At 32.4% G+C, this 24,168-nt stretch overlaps 1 protein-coding gene across 1 annotated transcript in view; it reads right to left on the bottom strand.

The window, feature by feature from the left end:
• LOC143076868 (uncharacterized) overlaps positions 1-24,168 on the bottom strand; it is a 46,032-nt gene that overhangs the window by 13,600 nt on the left and 8,264 nt on the right. The window contains exons 3-5 of the mRNA XM_076252758.1: positions 19,445-19,528; positions 10,851-11,243; positions 8,948-9,034 (exon numbers count right to left, since the gene is read on the bottom strand). Of these exons, the coding sequence (XP_076108873.1) occupies positions 8,948-9,034; positions 10,851-11,243; positions 19,445-19,528 (564 nt within the window). The remainder of the gene's footprint in view (positions 1-8,947; positions 9,035-10,850; positions 11,244-19,444; positions 19,529-24,168) is intronic.

Raw genomic sequence — 24,168 nt, 5'->3', positions numbered from 1 at the left:
CTGGCCATTTTAAGTCTATGTTAAGGCTCAAGATTCTATAAGCATCTGACAAATCTCTGTTGTTCTTTAATGTTGTAATTACCACAGTATATAATAGATTTTTCTCATTGTTGAATGTCGTAGAGTTACCTAAAATTACCACATCTCGATATTTTTAAAATGATATCTGGCCTTAAAATTTAAAAATTCTACTTCATGTTCAGCAAACAAAAATATATTCAGTATGGTATCCCTTTCTCCATGTCTTTTTGTTCTATTGTAGTATTGAAAAGAATCAAAAGTATTTCAAATTTTCTAATTTGCAGAACCAAATTTTAAATAAATGCACATTGTTGAAGCATTGCATATTTCATATATATCTGTATATAAATATATGAGTCTAAAAGATTGTGTAACAATACCGATAAATATATATATATATATATATATATATACAACTCGTCTAAACATCAACCCAACAATGTTAGATCTGTAAATTTGCTTTCGCAAATTTTTTGTTCTTCCCTCGCCGGGATTCGAACCCATGCTACTGAAATATCGTGACACCAAATCGCCTGCAATGTAGCCGTCCAGCTAGACCACACGACCACCTGGGCTTCAAAAATAAAGCTTTCAGTGGCCGTGTGTTACCTTTCCTCGTCAGTTTTAATCAAGCGTCATACTACAGTACATGATATATAAGGCATGGAGATGTTATTCTTACAGATCAGCTCAATTATCTATAGTAAAGGATCCTACAAATTAATGTAAGATACAGTCACAGAAAATAATTATATTTATAAGTACGTCTGAGTCAGTGACAACTCTACAACAGATTTATCCATCAGATCACCAGCAGATTTGGTGTCATGATATTTCAGTAGCATAGGTTCGAATCCCGGCGAGGGAAGAACAAAGATCTAACATTGTTGGGTTGATGTTTAGACGAGTTGTATATACATAATGTACACAGCCATGTATCACCATCATTGCTGATGATCCAATGGATAAATTTGTTGTAGAGTTGTCACTGACTCAGACATACTTATATATATATACATGAATAATGTAAATATGAATACAACCCCTAATCAACCAAATGTTTCACAGAATACAAATACTGGAACATATGCCGCCCTTGCTTCCAAATCAACTCTAAAGAAAATTGACAACAGCGCATTAAGGAATAAATCGTCAAAGAGACCTAACACTCAAAGCCGCAATCCGTTCCCAGAAAATTTTTAACAAAATAATGATGAATGGAAAGTTGTAAATAATAGGGGCAGAGGACGCGGAGGATAACGTGGACGAGGTCGTGGAAGAATAGATAACTCTAATCGCGGTGGTAGAGGTGGGGGTATCACCAAACATGGTGGAAACAGCAGAGGCCAAGGAAGAAGCCTTTTTTAGAGAGAGGCCAAAACTTGCAACCACCCGACCCAATTCCAACTGCAACCCAACATCCGAACCGATGATAGACCCAAAAATTATAAACCTCTCACAATGAACATTAAACGAAAAATGAAATTTATTTGTTATCAAAAGGTTTTAAATTTGCTCCCGTCCCATACTCAAATGTTCCGGAATTAAAAGCTGATATCAACAATTTCTCTAGACGCCTCCGTTTAAAAGAAAATGACGGAAATAAAAAGGACCATGATAAATCTCTCGTAAGAAACAAATCAACTTACACCCCAAGACCGGGGAAAGATGATTATTTAGATACTTACATTGAGACAATAACAAAATTTCCCGTCCGTACACGTAAATGTAAACAGAATTTAACCCGAAATGAACAGGATGCGTTAAAAAGTCTTAAAGATGACGACTCCATTATCATTAAAGAAGCAGATAAAGTAGGCGCCATCATCATTATGGATACCGACTTTTATAAAGAAAAAGTTTTGGAACAGCTTAATGATGAGGAATACTAAAAACAAATAACAAATAACCCGGATAAAGCAACTTAAAAGAGATAAGAGAAACTGATAAAAGACTACAACCAATGTCTAACCGAGAAGGAAATAGTGTACTTGCGTGACCTTGAATCGAAAGAGAGTAATTTTTTGGACTTCCAAAAGTACATAAAAGTGCACAAATACAAAATACTGTTCGCGATCAACATGATCAAAACAATATTTACGTTGAAACATTCCGTCCTGCCAATTTGAAATTAAGACCAATTATAGCTGGACCAGAATCATTAACTCAAAGACTAAGTTTTTTTTTATCGACCTTGTTATCAAACATCTATGTTCGTCAATTCCAAGTTATATCAAAGATGATATGGAATTTTTAAATCACATTCCTACCATAGTTCTGGAAGAAACACTATAAACAAGCTTTGATGTTACAAGTTTATACACAAATATTCCCCATGATCTAGGTCTTACAGCCGTAAAATACTGGATCCAAGAAAAACGGGATGAAATTGACAGTAGATTTGAAACAAACTTCATACTAGAGGCTACCAAAATAGTTCTGGAAGAAAATACATCTTATTTTGATGGAAACAAATACAGACAAATTAAAGGTACAGCCATGGGAACTATTAAGTTGCCCCCACATACGCAAATTTAGTGATGGGATACTTAAGAGCAACAGATATATTGACAAATATCTGTCCAATTCGATCAAAATTTCTGTAATTATGTCATTAAATTTTGGAAAAGATATTTAGATGACTGCATAATATTTTGGAGCAGATCAGAAAAAGATTTATATAAATTTAAAGATCTAATCAACTCCTTACATCCGTTGATTAAATTCACCATGGAAACCAGTGACACACAACTACCATTTTTGGATATCCTCATCTTAAAATCAGGCAGACATATAACAACGGATATTTATTATAAATCCACAGACACCCATCAATACTTAAATTTTCATTCGTGTCATCCGTCCGATACAAAACGAAATATACCTTACTGTATGGCCAGGCGGATTTGTGCTATAGTATCTGACGATAACATTCGAGAAGTACGTTTGAAGGAATTAAAAGGCTATTTGACACAACAGTTATACCCAGAGGGTCGGTCTAATGGAAAGTGGAATTCGAAAATCTAAACTATTGACACTTCAAGAATTACGAACCCTGAAAGTGAAAGACACGGATGAAAAACACATGACCCCTATTTACCAAACGTTTTTAATACAATTAAATCAAACCTCCCGATTCTACACGAAAGTGAAACTATGAAAAAATTGATACCGGAAGGAAACTTAAACTACAGCCGAAGACAACCTAAAAACTTAAAGAAACACTTAACCAGAGCTCGGTTCGAACCAAAGGTTAGTGACTTTGAAATAAGATTCAAGATGCGGTGTTTGCGGTCAAGAAACAAAATATTTAGAAACGGGTAAAATGAAATCATTTAAAGATGGCAAAAAATTTCATGTGAAAGCCTATATGACTTGTAAGACAACAAATCTTATTTACTGTGGCACATGTCCTGGTTGTCACGAAAATTATACTGGACAGACCGGGAATAGCCTCTGTGAACGGGTGCAAGTTCACAAAGAACAAATAAAACACCCACAATACAGAAATTAGCCAATTAGTGCCCATCTTGACACTTGTGGTTAAAAGCATTTTCAAATAATGCTTATTTTTAAATGTAGACGGGATGAAGCATATAGAAAAGAGATGGAACATTATTTCATAACAACGTTCCGATCGAAATTAAATCCAGATAACTTTTAATAATGAACAATGGCGGAATGTCATAAACCTCCTTAACGACATCGCCTATAGCGACACTACATCAGTTATCCTAAAGAGTCCAAATGGAAGGATGAAATCGATAGAATGGAACTGTTAACTTTTTACTTATTTCATTATTTTATTCAATGAATATATATATATCTGCACATGTGAAAATTATTTTTTACGCCTATATATATATATATATATATATATATATACATGAGTCTAAATTGAAAACTACGTTCAAACCTATGATTACGTTGGATAAAAACCGCAATTTTTATACGTGTGCATGTAAAACAAATTTCGTTATAGAAGGTTCTAAATACAGCACAAACAACATTTTCCAAAAGACCAAAAAAGTGAAGAAGTATATTTAAACAAAACGCATTTGACTAACAGGTAGAACAACTGATGTTCTTTAACCCTGCTGACTGCCATTGGCAATTGCCAAATAAAATTGATCACAAGATGCAACAAAATGGATCTTAATATAAATTTAATATGATGTTATGCCACAAACATAAGGTGTTAATATTTTTTTGTACACCAGATCCAGATATATATATATATATATCAATGTATTATATATATATATGTAGGACTCTAAAGTGCGATGGGGACGCTAAAGTGCGATGGGGACGCTAAAGTGCGATGGTCACGCTAAAGTGCAATGGTATACGCTAAAATGCGATGCTGCGGCAGGCTAAAGTGAGTTTTTCCGCAAAAGTGTGGACGTTTGCATTATGACGCTTCAAGCTGTTTGAACATACAAAAATTGACATGCCGGTAAACGAGAATATTTGTGGAGATGAAGAGTTTTTACAATACAAGAAAAGAGATACAAATGAAATAAAACATTTTTAGTCGGTGATATAGAAGACTTTGTATGCAGAGGAGTTTTTTCCAACAAAACCACCCACAGTACAAAACCTTTGAACTCGCTGTGTCGGCACGGACAAACGTTTTTCTGTCAGGATAGTGGATAAAGGGACTTCTCCATCAACATAGAAAACTGACGACAGTAAGGGGAAAGTGCATTACGTAAAAGAGAGCGAAAAAGTCAGAATACACCAAGTGTCAAAGTATTTCAATTCGTCCAAATTTGATTTAGAAACTCCTTCTATGTTTTTAATCCAATGTCATTAACTTGCTTGAAATAAAAGCTACTTTTTAACTTTCTAATTGAGTTATTCTACAACCTGAATATTTATGTACAATATGTATTGTCATGTCTGTGAAAGAGATGGATATTCGTCAACAAGTTAGCGACATACCAAGCAGTTGTATAGTATCATCATATGATTGCCGAAGAGACAAGTTTCGATCTAAGACTGGAACCTATAGTTTATCGTATTGCTAACCCAGCAGTTTTATGACTAAAAGTTATCAGAACGACCATTGCAAAACAATTGATACGAGAAAAATAACAGAGTCAATGAAAAAATTATTCACCAAACACAAAATGTTGCTGATGTGCACACTTAATAACTTATGACCTAAGGCGTGGAGTATCGGCTCTATCGCTAGTTATATAAACCACGCACTAACTAGTGTACAACAATTCAAAAGAGAAAAACAACGATATGATTTATAAACAATATACAACCAGATGCTCCGCAGGGCACAGCTTTATACTACCGCAGAGGTTGAACCCTGAACGGTTTGGGCAAGTATGGACACAACATTCAAGCTGGATTCAGCTCTAAATTTGGATTGTGACTAAATAGTTGACACAGCATAGGTTTCTGACACAGAATGAACTTAAATTTTTTTTTGCCTTTGAGCAATTCACTATCCTGTTGAATATTAATCCTCTCAAAAAAATGTTTGAAGAAATTTTCTTTTTATTCATGAAATCTGAAATGAGAAAAATTGAGCACCCCCCCCCCCCCCCAAATTTATATTTCACATCCCCCTTTCCCTTATTCCAAAACTGATCTCAATTCAAATTTCTAATGGAGTTTACTCATTTAAATACATCATAAAATATTAAAATGTAAAAAAAGTGCTTGTTATCACTGAATGGTAAAGGTTGTTTTAATTTATCATTTGGTAGTAAAAGTGAATATACATTGTATATTGTGTAAAACAATGATTTAAGTTGATTCAACTACTATTCTGGACAAAAAAAGATAACTCCAATTGAAAATTTCTTGCTATTGCATATAATGTGCAATTAGATATTTCTTGCAATTGTGCAATAAATATAAATAACTGTGCAATTGAAAATACTTGCTATTGCACAATACTGTGTAATTGAAGATTTCTTGCTATTGCGCAATACTGTGCAATTGAAAATTTCTTGCTATTGCACAATACTGTGCAATTGAAGATTTATTGCTATTGCTGAATACTGTGCAATTGAAAATTTCTTGCTATTAAACAATACTTTTATACGAACGTTTGAAAGCGTGTTTGTCAGAGATAAGCGATTGGATGACTTCAAATATGCTGAAACTAAATCAGGACAAAACAGAGCTCATCGTCTTTGCTCCAAAACATAGTCAAACAGTTATCTAAGTATGAGCTACCCTTTGATGGCACTATTTTAAGTGATGCGAACTGTGTTAGGAATCTGGGAGTGTTCTTTGATAAGACCTTGAGTATGGAACAGCAGGTAACAGCCGTCTCAAAATCATGTTATCACCAGATTCGAACTATAGGAAACATTAGATTGTATATCACAGAAAGTGCGTGTAAGACACTAGTCTGCTCTCTTGTCACCTCCAGATTAGACTAGGGGAACGCTTTGCTATATAATATTAACTCTTCCACTATAGCAAGACTGCAACGTGTTCAAAACACAGCAGCTAGACTTATCACAAGAAAACGGAAGTTTGACTCTATAACACCTGTTCTAATGCCGCTACATTGGCTACCCGTGCAATACCGATCACATTTTAAACTTTTACTTTATGTTTTTAAGGCATTACACAATAAAGCACCTAAATATTTGGAAGAACTGATTGTACCATACGCTCCTTTTAGAACACTTCGGTCAGAAAATGAAGGACTCATAACAAAACCAAGAGATGTCCGCACTAAAACATACGATGAAAGACGATTCGACCGAGCTGGAGCTACATTGTGGAATGACCTACCAATTCATTTACGGAAAAAACAATCGCTTCCTCGTTTTAAAAAAGGTTTGAAGACACATATTTTTAGACTGGCGTACTGTGATGTGTAAGAACTGTGATATTTATTTATTATTCTAAAAGTTTAAGTGATAGGGCCTTTTAATTTTTACTTTATTTAAATTTTTAGTTTTAAAGATTTTATTTAAGAGACAGTTTTGTTTATTTTTTCTCTGTGTTTTACTGGTTAAATTTCTACCTTATATTTTTTCTTAGCTAAGTGAATTAATCCTTTTATGCAAACTCTTATAGATTTTACTTGTGTATCTACCACAGGGAATGTAAATACTTATAATGTTCATCATTATTTTATTTAATTTTTGATTGACTGTTATATTCTAATATGTTTTTTTGGTATTCATTGTGATATATATTTCCCCTTTCAATGCTCTTAATTTACATCATTATTCTATTTAATTTTTGTTTTATTCTTATGTTCATATATATATATAATTGCTATTATTGTATGCATTGTGATATATATTTTCCTTCAATATATACGTTAAGCGCTTAGAGTATTATGTTAATTAGATAGGCGCTATAAAAAAGCTATGCAATAAATAAAATAAATAAATACTTAATATAATAATTTTGGACCCTGATTTGGACCAACTTGAAAACTGGGCCAATAATCAAAAATCTAAGTACATGTTTAGATTCAGCATATAAAAGAAGCCCAAGGATTCAATTTTTGTTAAAATCAAACTAAGTTTAATTTTGGACCCTTTGGACCTTAAAATAGACCAATTTGAAAACTGGACCAAAAATTAAGAATCTAAATACACAGTTTGATTCGGCATATCAAAGAACCCCAATTAATCAATTTTTGATGAAATCAAACAAAGTTTAATTTTGGACCCGTTGGGTCCCTTATTCCTAAACTGTTGGGACCAAAACTCCCAAAATCAATCCAAACCTTCCTTTTATGGTCATAAACCTTGTGTTTAAATGTGATAGATTTCTATTTCCTTATACTAAAGTTATGGTGCGAAAACCAAGAAAAATGCTTATTTGGGCCCCTTTTTGGCCCCATAATTCCTAAACTGTTGGGACCTCAACTCCCAAAATCAATCCCAACCTTCCTTTTGTGGTCATAAACCTTGTGTTTAAATTTCATTGATTTCTATGTACTTATACTAAAGTTATAGTGCGAAAACCAAATGTCTTAGGACGACGACGACGATGACGCTGACGCCAACGTGATACCAATATACGACCAAAAATTTTCAATTTTTGCGGTCATATAAAAACAAAAGACATTGCCTGAACACCATTCCCGTTACACCATTGCACTTTAGCGTGTAAACCAATGTCCTTTAGCGTGTCATATACCATCGCACTTTAGCATGTCATCTGATTGTATTTAAAAAACAAACAACCATCGCACTTTAGCGTGACCATCATACTTTAGAGTACCATCACACTTTAGAGTACTACATATATATATCATATAATATCAGTTCAAATCATCATGATCATCGATTAAACACAATCAAAGACGGTGGTAAAGGGTATTTTCGTGCAACATGTTTTGCCAATTTTATTTCACATGCAGCCTGAAAAGATTCGTTTTTCACTGTGTTTCATGAAATCAGAAAAAAGATCAACATGCAAGAAATATTTAATTGTTCATTCATCATGAAAAGGCAATTTCATTTCGTGTTCTTCTCTGCAGCTACCCCTCTTTAGGCCCCTCATCAAACTATGGTTCATTTAGGAAAAAAGGAAAACTATTGTTTCCATCAAGAAATACCAATAATTAGATATTCATCATTTTGTTATTGTAAATTGTTGTAAAATATCAACCAATTGATAAACAATGTTTAGCTGTTTTCAACTAAACTGTTTTCAGTTGGGGGAAAAAATTTCATCCTGTGACAAATTATATTGACAGTATTCATATAATTAACATGATCAACTTTGATGGCTTGCCTCAGTTGACAATGTTTTCTCAGTCTGCTCTATCACCCTCTCAGGTATGTGTTATTCATATAGTATCAAAATACAGTAAATCTGATAAAATGTACATACTCAGTTACAGTCTACTGTTGACCTTAATAACACCAAAAGAATTATTTTGTCTCAACTTTAATGCTTCTTTAACTTGACTGAGACCTACCTAGTGTAGGTTTTAACCTTGGATCAATTTCTGTATGTTGATGAAAATTAACAGGTGCTGAAGTTTCTAGGTTAATATCACCAGCAGCTGAAAAAAAAAAATCAACAAATACTGTAAATTAAAAATAATAGCTGAATAGTGTGCATTTGTGCGGTATGGACTTTGCTATGAATTGTTGAAGGCCGTACGGTGACCTATAGTTGTTAATGTCTGTGTCATTTTGGTCTTTTGTGGATAGTTGTCTCATTGGTAATCATACCACATCATCTTTTTTTATATTTATTATTGCGATTTTTGAAGAACAGACAAAAAGTGAGAAAAATTATTGCAATTTTAGGTGAATCTGCATACAGATATATATATAATAGATATCATAATGCCAGTTCTTATTATTGAGATACTCACATAGCCACATAATTTAAAATAAAAACTTAACAATGATTTTTGAATTTACAGTACGCAATTTTGGTCTTGCAAAGCATACATCTGCACATAATTCAAAGTATAAGTAAACAGGAAGTAGGAGACTGATAGATCTGAAAGTGCAATCAGGTTGTCATGGTCGTCACAACCCACTACTGTCAAGCTGCTAACAAAGGATGAAGTCATTCTGTTAAGTATTTTCTGAGAGAAAAGCCTGACAAATGTATTTATTAAATATATGTAAGCCAAAAGGACAGTTACCATGGTGAGTTGCGGGTGTCAATCAGGGTAATGATTTTTGACAGGTCTCAAAATATTTCAACTTAGCAAACAAAATGTCAACAGTTATTATACGGTACTGACTCCAGAATAAGTTTGCAGCAGGTGACATTTATTATAATTAACTGTCAATTAAAACGGAGCAAATAAATATAGATACATTATTGTGTTTCACCCTCAATGTTGGGATTGAAAAATTAATTACACAATTAAAATCAGAATTTCGAAATAACATATAAATTGAAAGAAAAAGAGTCAGCTATACTTCAGAAAAAGTTTTACATGTATGAAATATGTATTATCATGATTATTCAGAATTAAGTTTTCTTTTTAAGGTTTGAACTATCTCCCCTGATGCTTATCCATCATTTAACCAAACAATCTTTAATCTCATAAACAAAGCAACAAAATCTACAGAGTAAAAATGTTATGTAACTGTGCAAGCCTTATAGAATTACTCCTTTCATGCCTTTTGAGAAATACAATTATCAATGCATAGCCATTGCTTTCGATGTAAAATTCTGAAATTTCAAGCACTCATAGCTCATTTGTCTTACATTAAGTTCAAGTAAAGTGAGATATTTTTTGTCAAAACTATACCTTATAAATGACTTGTGCTGAAATATTAAACATATCTTTAAGTTTAATAAGAAGATGTTCATGATCATGATGATGTTGTATGATTGCCAATGAGAAATTTTCCATCAGAGACCAAAGAACATAGAAGTTGCAATTACAGATCACCATATTATGGCATATATATGTTTTTATGCATGTACTAAAGCACACTTTTTCATGGAAGTTTGGTAGTATAAAAAAGGTACTTCTAACATGAGTAACATGTAAAATATGTCCTTCTATCTGAATTTCATTTATACTTTTTTTTAAAGAAACCTTGTATCATTATGTTCTTTCTGACCAGGGCATTAATCAAATATTCTGTAATTTGATGTTTATAAATAGGCAGTATTTTTATAATAACAGACACATGATGTTTTCTTTTGTTCATTCAATTATAAATACTTTTATGAATGTTTAAGACTTCTGTGTCTATTCAAGACAGACAAATTGTGTTTAATAAATCAATGTGCAAAACGATAAAAACTCCATAACTATTCCCTAGGCACAAATAGATGAATAATATTTTTCATGTTTTTAAAGTAATTCACTTTCATGCCTTTACTGTCTGTAAATAACTTACAAATTGTTTGTGTGTTTGGTCCAGTCTGGGGAACCCTGGATGACTGATCATCTCCCTGCAAGACTGTTTGTGTCATCATACAGCCACGACTGGAACCACCTGTAGCACCAGATGCTGAGGTGTCTGAAAAACTGTCAAAGGATGAGTCAGGTGAAGACATTGATTCTGAATTATTCATAGATCTGTTTGGTGTAGAAGATGTCAAACTTGGTGCCAAACTCGCTTCTAGAGAGTGTTCTCCAGTAGCTGGCGGTGTTGTCTTAGGGCTGGTCTGTTCAGAATTAGATCTTATTGGTTCAAAGGAATTCTGTCCACTGGTTAAGGATGCTGCCTTAATATTGGTGTCTTTAGCAGGTCTTTTTGAAATTTTCCTTTTCGCAGGTGGCGGTAGACCTAAAAATCAAAAACAGTCAGTTAGGCATCTAGTAAAACTTTTATATTATTTTCATGTTTTTTCTAAAGAACCCAGTAGTTTTTGCTATGTTTTTATAAAATAAATATGAGTAAATATATATATATATATATATATATAACCAGTCTAAACAGGTACAACATCACCAAAAAATGACAAACAAGAGGCTGTCACAACGACAGCAAACCTGATTTATTAACATTTATTTGTGTCCTGGCAATATCACAAGAACCATAACTGATGAATGGTGAAAGTGAAAATCGTCAAAATCAAATTTGACCTGCATTTTGTCATCAGTATCAACATATTAAAATTTGAAAGAGCTTAGGTTGAATGGTTCATGAGTAAATGCAACAACATGAATGGAAACACCATTTTTCAATCTTTCAAGAACCATAACTCCTGAACGGTAAAAGTCAAAATCGTCATTCTTGAACTTGACCTCCATTTTTTCATCAGTAACAACATATTAAATTTGGGACGCTTTGGTCGAACAGTTCATGCGTAAATGCACGGACACGACTGGAAACACCATTATTTAATCTTTCAAGAACCATAACTCCTGAACGGTAAAAGTCAAAATCGTCATTCTTGAACTTGACCTTCATTTTGTTGCCAGTTAACAACATATTAAATTTTAAAAGCTTTGGATGAACGGTTCATGAGTAAATGCACCGACAACATTTGGTTGCCGCCCGCCCACCTGCCCGCTGTACATCCCCAAATCAATAACCGACATTTTTGTCACAAAAATCCGGTTAAAAATGAACAACTGTAACAATGAATATTTCGGATAACCTTCATCAGTTTGAGCATGATGTATATTGAATCAGATCAATCTGTTCTGACTATTAAACTACTGTGAAGGTACTTTAATTTGTGGGTACCAATTTTCGTGGTTTGAGCAATATTTACATGTGCGTGGGTTTTTAAATTCGTGGATTTAAGTTTTCTAAAAAAAGTTGAAAAATTGAAAAATTAAACACTTTAAAAACAAGAGTGCACACACTGAAATGTCTCGCCTTCTTTACTAATCATTGATATTATGTTGATAGTCCTAAGTATAAAGCGTTATTACAACTGTCACATAAACTTAACATTAAACAAGATAGTTAAACAAAGACCAATGAACCATGAAAATGAGGTCAAGGTCAGATGAACCATGCCAGGCAGACATGTACAGCTAACAATGCTTCCATACAACAAATATAGTTGACCTATTACTTATAGTTTAAGAAAAATAGACCAAAACACAAAAACTTAACACTGTCCAATGAACCGTGCAATTTAGGTCATGGTCAAATAAAACCTGCGGGACTGACATATAGATCATAATATATTTCCATACACCAAATATAGTTGACCTTTGGCATATAATATTAGATAAAAAGATCAAAACTTAAAAACTTAACTTTGAACACTGAACCATGAAAATGAGGTCAAGGTCAGATGACATCTGCCCGCTAGACATGTTCACCTTACAATCATTCCATACAACAAATATAGTAGACCTATTGCATAAAGTATGAGAAAAACAGACCAAAACACAAAAACTTAACTATAACCACTGAACCATGAAAATGAGGTCAAGGTCAGATGACACCTGCCAGTTGGACATGTACACCTTCCAGTCCTTCCATACACCAAATATACTAGCCCTATTGCTTATAGTATCTGAGATATGGACTTGACCACCAAAACTTAACCTTGTTCACTGATCCATGAAATGAGGTTGAGGTCAAGTGAAAACTGTCTGACGGGCATGAGGACCTTGCAAAGTATGCACATACCAAATATAGTTATCCTATTACTTATAATAAGAGAGAATTCAACGTTACAAAAACTTTTTTTTCAAGTGGTCACTGAACCATGAAAATGAGGTCAAGGACATTGGACATGTGACTGATGGAAACTTCATAACATGAGGCATCTATATACAAAATATGAAGCATCCAGGTCTTTCACCTTCTAAAATATATAGCTTTTAAGAAGTGAGCTAAAACTGCCGCCGCCGACGTAGCTGCCGTAGCCACAGCCGGATCACTATCCCTATGTCGAGCTTTCTGCAACAAAAGTTGCAGGCTCGACAACAAAATGAAACAAGAAGCTATCACAACGACAGTAAACCGGATTTATTAACATTTATTTGTGTCCTGGCACTATCACAAGAGCCATTACTGATGAATGGTGAAAGTGAAAATCGTCAATATCAAATTTGACCTCCATTTTGTCATCAGTATCAACATATTAAAATTTGAAAAGCTTAGATTGAATGGTTCATGAGTAAATGCAACAACGTGAATGGAAACACCATTTTACAATCTTTCAAGAACCATAACTCCTGAACTGTAAAAGTCAAAATCGTCATTATTGAACTTGACCTCTATTTTGTCATCAGTAACAACATATTAAAATTAGGGAAGCTTTGGTAGAACAGTTCATACGTAAATGCACGGACAAGACTGGAAACTCCATTTTTCAATCTTTCAAGAACCATAACTCCTGAATGGTAAAAGTCAAAATCGTAATTATTGAACTTGACCTCCATTTTGTCATCAGTAACAATAAATTAAAATTTGAGAAGCTTTGGTAGAACAGTTCATGTGTAAATGCACGGACACGACTGGAAACTCCATTTTTCAATCTTTCAAGAACCATATTTTTTTATTGAACTTGACCTTCATTTAGTTGTCAGTAACAACAAATTAAAATTTTAAAAGCTTTGGTTGAACGGTTCATGAGTTAATGCACGGACAACATTTGATTGCCGCCCGCCCGCCCGACCGCCGTACATCCCCAATTCAATAACCGACATTTTTGTCACAAAAATCCGGTTAAAAAGGTTACAAATAGTCTAGATCTGGATTGAAGGAAATTGCAAAGTAAACCTTGACCCGTGTAAATAAACGTATCTTGAATTGTCAAAAAATTCTTATCAAAATCAAGCCCAGCATGAAATTAATATCTAACATTATGTACGAGAACTATGAGGATGTAAAATGAACACTTTATCATACTAGCATATCAATAAGGGAAATCTGACTTTCAGCGATCAATACTATTTTTTATCATGTTTATGAGAATTAAAAGATCAAAAAGGGTATAATCCTGCATGGGGTTGTAGTTCTGTGACTGCTATTGAAGTATTCTCAGACTTGGCATTATTCAATAAATTCTCTAGATCATATCAGTAGTCAAACCTACCGATGGGGATCTTTCCATGTCTTGATTTGGACAATGGTTGTTTTATTTCATTGGACACTTAAATTTGTGGATAAAGTCATCCATGAAAACCACGAAAAATTTGTACCCCCCGAAAATAAAAGTACTTTCACAGTTTAGCAATCTTATAAACAACAGACTATTTTGGGAAATATTTAGAATTTTTATTCAAGAGTTATGGCGCCGGGACCTTAACCTTCAGATATCTTAAAATTTACCACTTTGTTTTTTTGTTAGGATTAAATTAAAATATTGTTTGTTTGCCCTTTACCGACTGACCCTATAAATTCGTTCCGACAGAAAATCTTTTATTTGTATTTACCAGCAATATTTTATTTTTATTTTTTTTCCGTTCCTAACGAAAATCATTTACCGGTATTTGTATTTCCCGCTCAAAACTTTTTTACCGGAATCCTTGGGTTTCATTTTCCCAGTATAAGGTTAAGTCAGTTTCATATCACATGAGTGTTTGGCATTAACACACTGTAACACTTGCATTTATAGATTCAAAGCATTTGATTGAAATTGATGTTGAAAGTTTTGAAATCATGATATGACGAATGTTGCCCTGTCTGCCTAGCCAAGATCAGATGTGCAATTCATATTGGGTCTATGTTATAGGCTTGTAAAGACAAGGAGATAAACTTTACATAAGTAATACATCTTTGAACTGAAGAAGAGAATGAAGGGTTTCACAATGAATTTCAAATATCATGTATAGGTGTTACCGTTTTGAAAAAAACCACTAAAATACACGCTGAAAATGGGCAAAATTTCACGTTATGTTGTTTCATTTAAAATTTACCTGTTTTTATCAATTGATAGTTAATAAGTGAACTTAATTTGAACTACATTATTGGTTCACTGTTATATAGACAATTTATTCTTCTTTCTTTTACTGGTTGTTGCAACAAAAAATCTTCAGTGGTTACAAAGTTATGATAAAAAGTTGAATACTATGCGCTTGTTATGAAATTTTGTACTTTTGTTTTTAGCTTGCTCAGTGTAGTGATAAAAGAGAAAAATAAATCAAATGTATGCTATTATGTGTTTTGTTTTCTCTTCTAGTATATACATTATCAAAAACTACCTCATTTATCAAATTTGCAGTACCCTAGCTGGAGATATATGCCATCAAAGTTGGATATACAAATAAAGTTAAAAAATGTCTTGTCCGTAGACATGCATTCCCTAGTAAACTGGAAGCATAATTACATTAATGTTGCATTGCTAAGTTCCTGTTCTTTTGTAGATATGAAAACACTACTAACATTTTTTTCTACCATCTATTAAAAGAGGAAAAAATTCAAAAATATGTCAGAATGTCTTGTCCGTAGACACATGTCTTGTCCGTAGACATGTCTTTTTATCAATATTGCTTGGCTTTATGGGTCTTAATTAGTCCTATGTGTTGTTTAAACTTAGAAATATTATATTTTTAATAAATAAATGGTAATTTAAGTGTTCTCCATTTTTGTAAAATTACTTTACAGTAGTGGATTTTAAAAAGTGTCAGATTATCAGTCATATAAAGCATACCTTATTTTACTTCAATATTGTTTATTCCAGATGATGCATACCTTAAAAGATTAACTAAATCAAATGAAGAAAAAGTATTTCTCTCTCTCTAACTTTATCTTTTGCATTTCAGTATTAACAGCAGATGAGGAAGTGTCTACGGACAAGACACTTGTACATAACAAGTATTAAATTCGATTATTTGTCTGCTATGGAACTTAAATCTTATTTATAGGTGATGAAAGTTATCTATTCAAATTAAAACTCAGTATTTTTAACATGAATATAGTCACAATTAATTCTAACAGATTTTTTTTTTAACTGAAATTGTCTTGTCCGTAGACATTACCACAATATATTTGTATCCAATTTCCTTGAGTTCAGCCTAATTTGATAGGTAAAATGTATGTTATTTTTTTAAGAGAACACATTCAACTATGTCAAAATTGAGTTTTAATAATAGTTTGATTGTTTTAAACAGTCAGATATATGAATTTCAGTTAAAAGAATGTGTCTTCATTTTGGCTTAATCAATAAATTATTGAGATATATGTAAAGAATTATGGGTACATTTTTATATTTTCTAAAATTTAAAAAACACAGCTTAAAATTTAATTAGTAACTTTTAATCTTAACTTTAACAATCATCTTTGAAAGCATTTAATTGAATATCAATGAAATGTCTTGTCCGCTGACATTATCAAAATGTATTTGTTTCCATTTTCCTCGAAATTAAGCATCATTTGATAGATAAACCTGATAAAATGTATGTTTTTTTTTTCAAGAGAACACTTTCAGCTATATCAAAATTAGGTTTTAATAATGCATTTCATTAAATATGAATACAATGTCTTGTCCATAGACAAAACATATATAAATTGTATTGCTAAGTTTGATTGTTTATCAAGTTATTTTAATGTTCTATACACCAAAAGAAAGGTTTTTTTTGGAAGTTTTGTTGTTTATAGATAATTTTAGATACAGTTTTATCACATACGATTAATGATCAAAGAAAGCTACTGTTGTTTTAAATAACTGTGAGTTAAACATGTTCTTGTCATTTTTTTTTCAATTAAAAAGTTTGATATTCAAATAATTCTAAATATATTTTGTTGTCTTTGTCATTGTTCAAAAACCTGACACTGGTGACCATGTCTTGAAGCTAACCATTAAAGAAAATTATACAGTTTTTAAACACCATTTATTTAATAAAAATATTAAATATTTCTTTCAAAAACTGCATGTAATTATATAAATGCTTCCAGTGTTAGCCTAACGATGGCAATTTTTCATAATTTAAACCATTTTTGAACCAAAATATCAAAAGAGTTTTTCCCTGAGGTGATACTCATTTTTGACTTCATGTGAAACACAAAATGCACATCTGATCTTCAACAGGCTAGGCCGTGTGTCTTTATACTTGGAAGAGCAGGATTCATTTAAAAAAGTTCGTCCAATACAAACAGACTTTGTATCCTATGTAGGGATGGCCTTTGGTGATCCCTAGATCAAGATGGTTATGTTATTAACGCTGCCTTTGACCAGCTTTGACATTTTATTTATATCTGACATGAACCAAAGTCCTGTAAATTGGAGAATATTTGGCAGTAAAATCGCCAAGTTTTCCTTACAGACCATTTATTAATCATTGTAAATGCTACAGACCATTTATAAATGCTATGTAAAATATGTGACAATTGAGTTTCAAGTCTTGTTGATTTTTATTGGAAACACACGAAAATTTAAACTCAGTCTCTAGAATTGTCCCAAAATAAGACAAATGCTTAGTTTTAGCTCTTTCAACTGGTTACATGACGATGATGGTGGGAAATGCACTGCCGGGCAGTGGCTTTATATTGTAGTCAAATATTCTTTTTATTTCACAGATATCATCTTTGATAATTTAAGTTCAAATTTTGATAAATTTGGTAGAATGTTGCAAAAAAACATGCTATAGATTGCACATTGTACAACTGTTTCACAAACCATGCTAGGGGAATATATGATATTAATAAACCTTCAGGTCGAGTTACGTGTACAAGGTACAGAATATTAGTGCAAGTTAAAACTCTTAAAAGTTCCAAGCATATACACGTTGAAAATATGCCGCACAGCCCTATATTTTGATATTTGAAAAAAAATAGTAGTGCATATGAATTAACTTAACATTCTACATGATAATTTTTTTTCATAACTACTAGAAACTTTAATAATAGTAAATATCAGTAAAATCATACTTAAACAAAAGCAATACAGACAAAAATGATATCATGAAAAATGTGTATCTATAAGATAAAATATTATACCTACATGCCTACCCATGACAAAAAATGTACCAAGCCAAGCTATTTTTTGGGAAAGAAAATTAAAATATTTTACCTACCTACCAACATGTACAGTGACCTACCCTGTTTTAAAAAATAGGGTCGGAAAAGGGCAAACAAACAATATCTTAATTTAGGCCTTATAATCTTGTGTGATCTTTTGTGATTTCGTTAACTTTGTCTGGAATAAAGTTTTTTTTCCAGAATTTAATTAATATTTCCACATATTTTGGATTCCTACTTTGTTTCACCGAAAATGGTGCAAATAATAATGTTAGCATGTTGCACACAAACAAGATCTTTTATACAAAACAAACAGCAGCTGATTTTTGTTGAAACCAACAGTCATGACAGTAATGTCTGTGATAACTGAAATGCCTTATAAATATACTTGACTGATAAAAGTGTTTAGTCTTAGATGCATGATTTTTTTATTAGTTATTAGTGGCTTTGAACTAGCTGTCAGATAACTGTGAGTACTCTCAGATCTGTTCATTGTGTCTTTTTGTGTCGGGATGTATAAGTACCGGGCCACGTCTACTTGTATTTTTGTCCATCTGATGAGTTAAGCCTTTTTCAACTGATTTTTATCATGTTTATAGTTGGTTCTTATGTTGTACTGTTATACCACTGTCCCAGGTTAGGGGGCGGGTTGGGATCCCGCTAACATGTTTAACCTTGCCACATTATTTATGTATGTGCCTATCCAAAGTCAGGAGTCTGTAATTCAGTAGTTGTCGTTTGTTTATGTGTAACATATTTGTTTTTCGTTCATTTTTTTTTTACATAAATAAGGCCGTTAGTTTTCTCGTTTGAATTGTTTTACATTATCTTATTGGGGCCTTTTATAGCTGACTATGCGGTATGGGCTTTGCTCATTGTTGAAGGCCGTACAGTGACCTATAGTTGTTAATGTCTGAGTCATTTTGGTCTTTTGTGGATAGTTGTCATACAACATCTTCTTTTTTAAATATTCAAGCCATGGCATGAAATTCCTTTCGTTTTCGAGTTAAAACCAAGAAATTGTAGATAACCCTTTCACAAAACAAAATACATGGCCCAACTTACCATACATGTACAGTAAATAATTACATCACTAATAACTTTGTAATATTTACTTTCTATGCCTAAAGATGACTTTGGAACTGTATTGTCACTGGTATTGCTTTCTAAACTTGTGTTTTCAATCCCTGCACACAAATCTGCAAAATAATATCTTGACATTCTAACTTCAAATATATGTCATGTACATGTTATACATGTTATATTTATATAGCAATGCAAAAAATCCACAAGTAGTACCCCTGACTGATAGATGGATAAACAGTGTTGTGATATAAGATTTGCCAACATTCTTTGCTATAAATGGACCTTGGCAGCAAAATGATCTATGTATCCAAAATTGATATTTACTAGTTGTGCATGGCACACAGCACATTTACTATTACTCTATAGGCTGAAATAGTAGTTAAGAAATCAGATTTTAATTGCTGGTGAAGAAATCAGACACAGCAGTAAAACTGAGAATATCAATTTCAGCAAAACATTAAAGTTAATATCTTTGGTTAACATGTAACCTTGCTTGTTAGCTGAACTGTGAAGTCATTTTAAAGTTAACTATACCATGTGTACTACCTTCCTTTCTGCCTGTCTAGTCATACAGACAGTTAGAATGGTTATATGTAGGACTAGTCTACTCTCACTTTAATGTTATCATTACAGTTTTTAGTAATTGCCTGGACTGAACACTTGTATGTAATACACATCCTGAAAAACCTGCAATGCCTCCTTTCTGTATGGAATATAATTTAGTTGTTAACTTTTATGTCATGTGGTCTCTTCTTACTTTTTTTATTTATACATAGATCATTTTGATGGAAATAACATGTTTTCTATTAATAACAAGAATGTGTCCAAAGTACACGGATGCCCCACTCCCACTATCATTTTCCATGTTCAATGGACCATGAAATTGGATAAAAAATATAATTAGGCATTAAAATTAGAAAGATAATACCATAGGGAACATTTGTACTAAGTTTCAAGTTGATTGGACTTCAACTTCATCAAAAACTACCTTGACCAAAAACTTTAACCTGAAACATGCACTTTCATTTTCTATGTTCAGTGGACCGTGAAATTGGGGTCAAAAGTTTAATTTGGCTTTAAAATTAGAAAGATCATATCATAAGGAACATGTGTACTAAGTTTCAAGTTGATTGGACTTGAACTTCATCAAAAACTACCTTGACCAAAAACTTTAACCTGAAGCGGGACAGACGGACGAACGAACGAACAGACGAACGAACGAACAGACGGACGGACGAACGAACGAACGGACGCACAGACCAGAAAACATAATGCCCCCCTACTATCGTAGGTGGGGCATAAAAACTGCATATGAGATTGAATTTATTATATTTTCAATCTGTTGAATGTAAACACTGATTCAAACATTAATAAAAGTAGATTTCTGAAAAAAATCAAAATTATTCCTATTTGGAAAAAAAAATGACAAAAAACCCTGAAAATGGTGATGTTTATATATTAAGGCCTTCTTAAAAGTATTCTATAACCAGTCAGGGGACTTACTTAAATAAGTGATTTTCTAAATCACGGATTCAAGTAGCATTATTTTCATAAAGGTTGGAATTAAGAGTTGTCTTTCTTTAATAATCACCTATTTAAGTAGTACAAAATAATCACTAGAAGTGATTTAATTTTACTGTAGCTTTAAATATAGAAATTACTAATGATCCAGGGACTAATTATGTTTCTAAACTTATCAGAACCAACATCTGTGTTGTCCAGGATGACCAGGTCATTTCAGGTGATGACCTTGTACTGAATCTAGGATAATGACATAAAAATCACTTGTTTAAGTATCATACCTCAATTTCCTTCCCAAAAATCACTTCTTTAAGTATCATTATTTTAATAACCCCCACTAATTTCAACACCCCGGAACAGTGAAATTTTTATTGCGAACAGTAGAATTTTATTACATAATCTGAAAGATGAAACCTTGAACTTTACAGGAAAAATACTCCCATTACTGGGAAAAATCTGTCAAGAAAGTATCAGTTCATTATGTAAAGCCATTATTACAGCATTTTTTCAACTAAAATAGAATTTCAGTGATCGGGAAGGAAGTGCACCCTGCGCCTATAGCGCATATTGACAAGAAATGGTGCATACAGTGACAAATGTAAGCGCCCACGTGGCGCACGATATTTTTCACTTCGTTTCGAAATGTTTAGATATCGTCAAATGAATTTCCGATCGTGTTCCGTGCCGCAATGTGTGTGTTCACAACTGTGTAATGTTCCTCCAATAATAGGAGCACCTATATATTTTTGGGACGTCTTGGGTGTTTCCCTATCATAATAGAACCATGCGATTTAACGTCTCGATGTTTTCCTATTGTAATAATAGAACCTCGCGGTCTAACTGATAACTCGAAAAACGTAATTAACCATCATTCATGATATATTTGCTTAAAAACAACTTTAAATTTGTGAAATTTGGCAAGTACAGACGAGATTTAACTCTAATAATAATCTCATTTAGTTTAGCTTGCTATTATTTCGATTGAAGAACCCCAAGACTTTTTAGGAATATAGTTTTTGTCTCCATAAAAGACGCCTAACTGTCCTTGTCATTTTTTGGTCTTTGGCTCGTTTTCACATTTTGTAAACATGACTTCAGCGATTTGTTGTTATGTTCTATGAATTAATGGTACTCTATACTGTTATTCTTGTCACCGTGATGAAGTTTTAATAATACAAGAAGTGCAGAGGAAATGCATGAAATGTCCTCTGATACGGAACGTCTAGAATAAGTATGGTATCGACGAAGACCCAAATTTAATGTAGAAAAAAAAACATGAACATGAACAAGGCAACAGTACCAGTTTAAACATTGTAAATAAAGGTTGACTTAAATATTGTTGGGGTTGGAAGAAGTTACTGTATATTCATTGAAATTGAAATTATAAAATCACAGGAACAATATCCATGATTTTATTTAAAATCATAAAGGTAAGTATCAACACCTCTTTGCCAAAATATACTGATAATTTTTTTTACAGAAGTCAATTAAAATGGCCCACTCATTTGACAACATGGCCCCTTATTTTTTAAAATGGCCCATTGAATTTATTTTTGAGGGGCCCTGGCCCATAGTGAAAAAAACCTTCCAGATCACTTGAATTTGCAGCTAAATGATAGCATCAAAGGCATAAACCTTGCTACTTAAAAGAAGCAAAAAAATTTTTTTTTTTCAATTTTACTAATGAAAAGATATTATTTAAACCTATGTGTTTGAAATTTTGTTAAAATTACAAAATCAAAATTTGAGACAAAACTTCAAATTTGCTACTCAAATAAGTGACTAGACAAAACTAAAAGATGCAAATTTTGATAGGAACAATACTTTTTTTTTTTAAAACAAACTTTTTATGATTAAATTATTATTTATAATGAACAGATTGAAAAAAATATTATAAATGTTTATAATAAACACAAAACTACATGCAGTTTTTTTTATGTTAAACATGTAATTTCTATTAATTTAGCAGATACAATTTTTTACTCTGGTAAATTAATCAATGAGTGATAGATTTCTCTAAGAAGAAATTTAAAGGTCCTAGTGAACAAACTTTACAGAAAACAATACCTGTTGTATTTGTTCAATGGGACAAATGAACTGCCAAAAGTTTAAATGGACAGGTAACTATCAGGTGAATCTATGGAAAGGTACAATTGGGTTCGCAATAAAATGAGTTTCAATTACCAACCTTACACTGCTTTTAAATTATGTTTTGTACTTCAGTAATTGTCCATTAACCTGGAAACCCTTTTCCCCCCTTTTTTGCATCTTATTCCTTGACAGTTTGAGCCATAACTCCCAAAGACAATTCTTACCATCCCTTTGTGGTATTCCAATATCCAAAATCTAAATTAATACATGGTAAGAATCATCATATCAAAGAACCCCAAGAATTCATTTTTGAAGAAATCAAATACAGTTCAATTTTGGACACTTCAGACCTCAATGTGGACCAATTTGATAACTGGTCCTAAATATTAAAATCTAAATACATGGTTAGATTCAGCATATTGAAGAACCCTATATATTGAATTTTTGTTGAAATAAAACAAAGTTTAATTTTGGACCCCGATTTGGACCAACTTGAAAACTGGGCCCAAAATCAAATAATAAAGGGCTGCGCTTTAGCGCATGATACGCCCGTTGCTCTTTTAACTTGTCTTTTATGCTTTAAATGAATTTATATGATCAACTAGAAATATATATACAAATCAAAAGGGATGTTACATTAATATATTCACCAAAGTTTTATAAAATCCCCCTTTTTTAGGTATAAAATTCATTACTTAAGAAAACGTAAAATCTAAAATTTATAAAAATGGAAAGGGAGCTTATGTCAATAGATATAAACAATTTATCAAAGTTGCATAAAATTTTGTGAAAGTGTTAGTTATTGTCCCAAAATTTGAAAATCCCCCCTTTTTTAAGCATAAAAATTCATAACACAGAAATGTAAAATCTGAAATTTATAAAAATTGAAAGGGAGCTTACATCAATAGATATAAACAATTCACCAAAGTTTCATGGACATTGGTGAAAGCCTTTTTGAGTTATTGTCAGAAGTGTTGAAAATCCCCCTTTTTTTATGAATAAAGCCCCATAAATCCAAAACTTAAAATCTGAAATTTATAAAAATTAAAAGGGAGCTTACATCAATAGATATAAACAATTCACCAAAGTTTCATGGACATTGGTGAAAGTCTTTTTGAGTTATTGTCCGAAGTGTTGAAAA

This window comes from Mytilus galloprovincialis, chromosome 5, assembly GCF_965363235.1.
Source record: "Mytilus galloprovincialis chromosome 5, xbMytGall1.hap1.1, whole genome shotgun sequence".
Lineage (NCBI taxonomy): Eukaryota > Metazoa > Mollusca > Bivalvia > Mytilida > Mytilidae > Mytilus > Mytilus galloprovincialis.
This window is presented reverse-complemented; position numbering and strand designations above follow the sequence as displayed.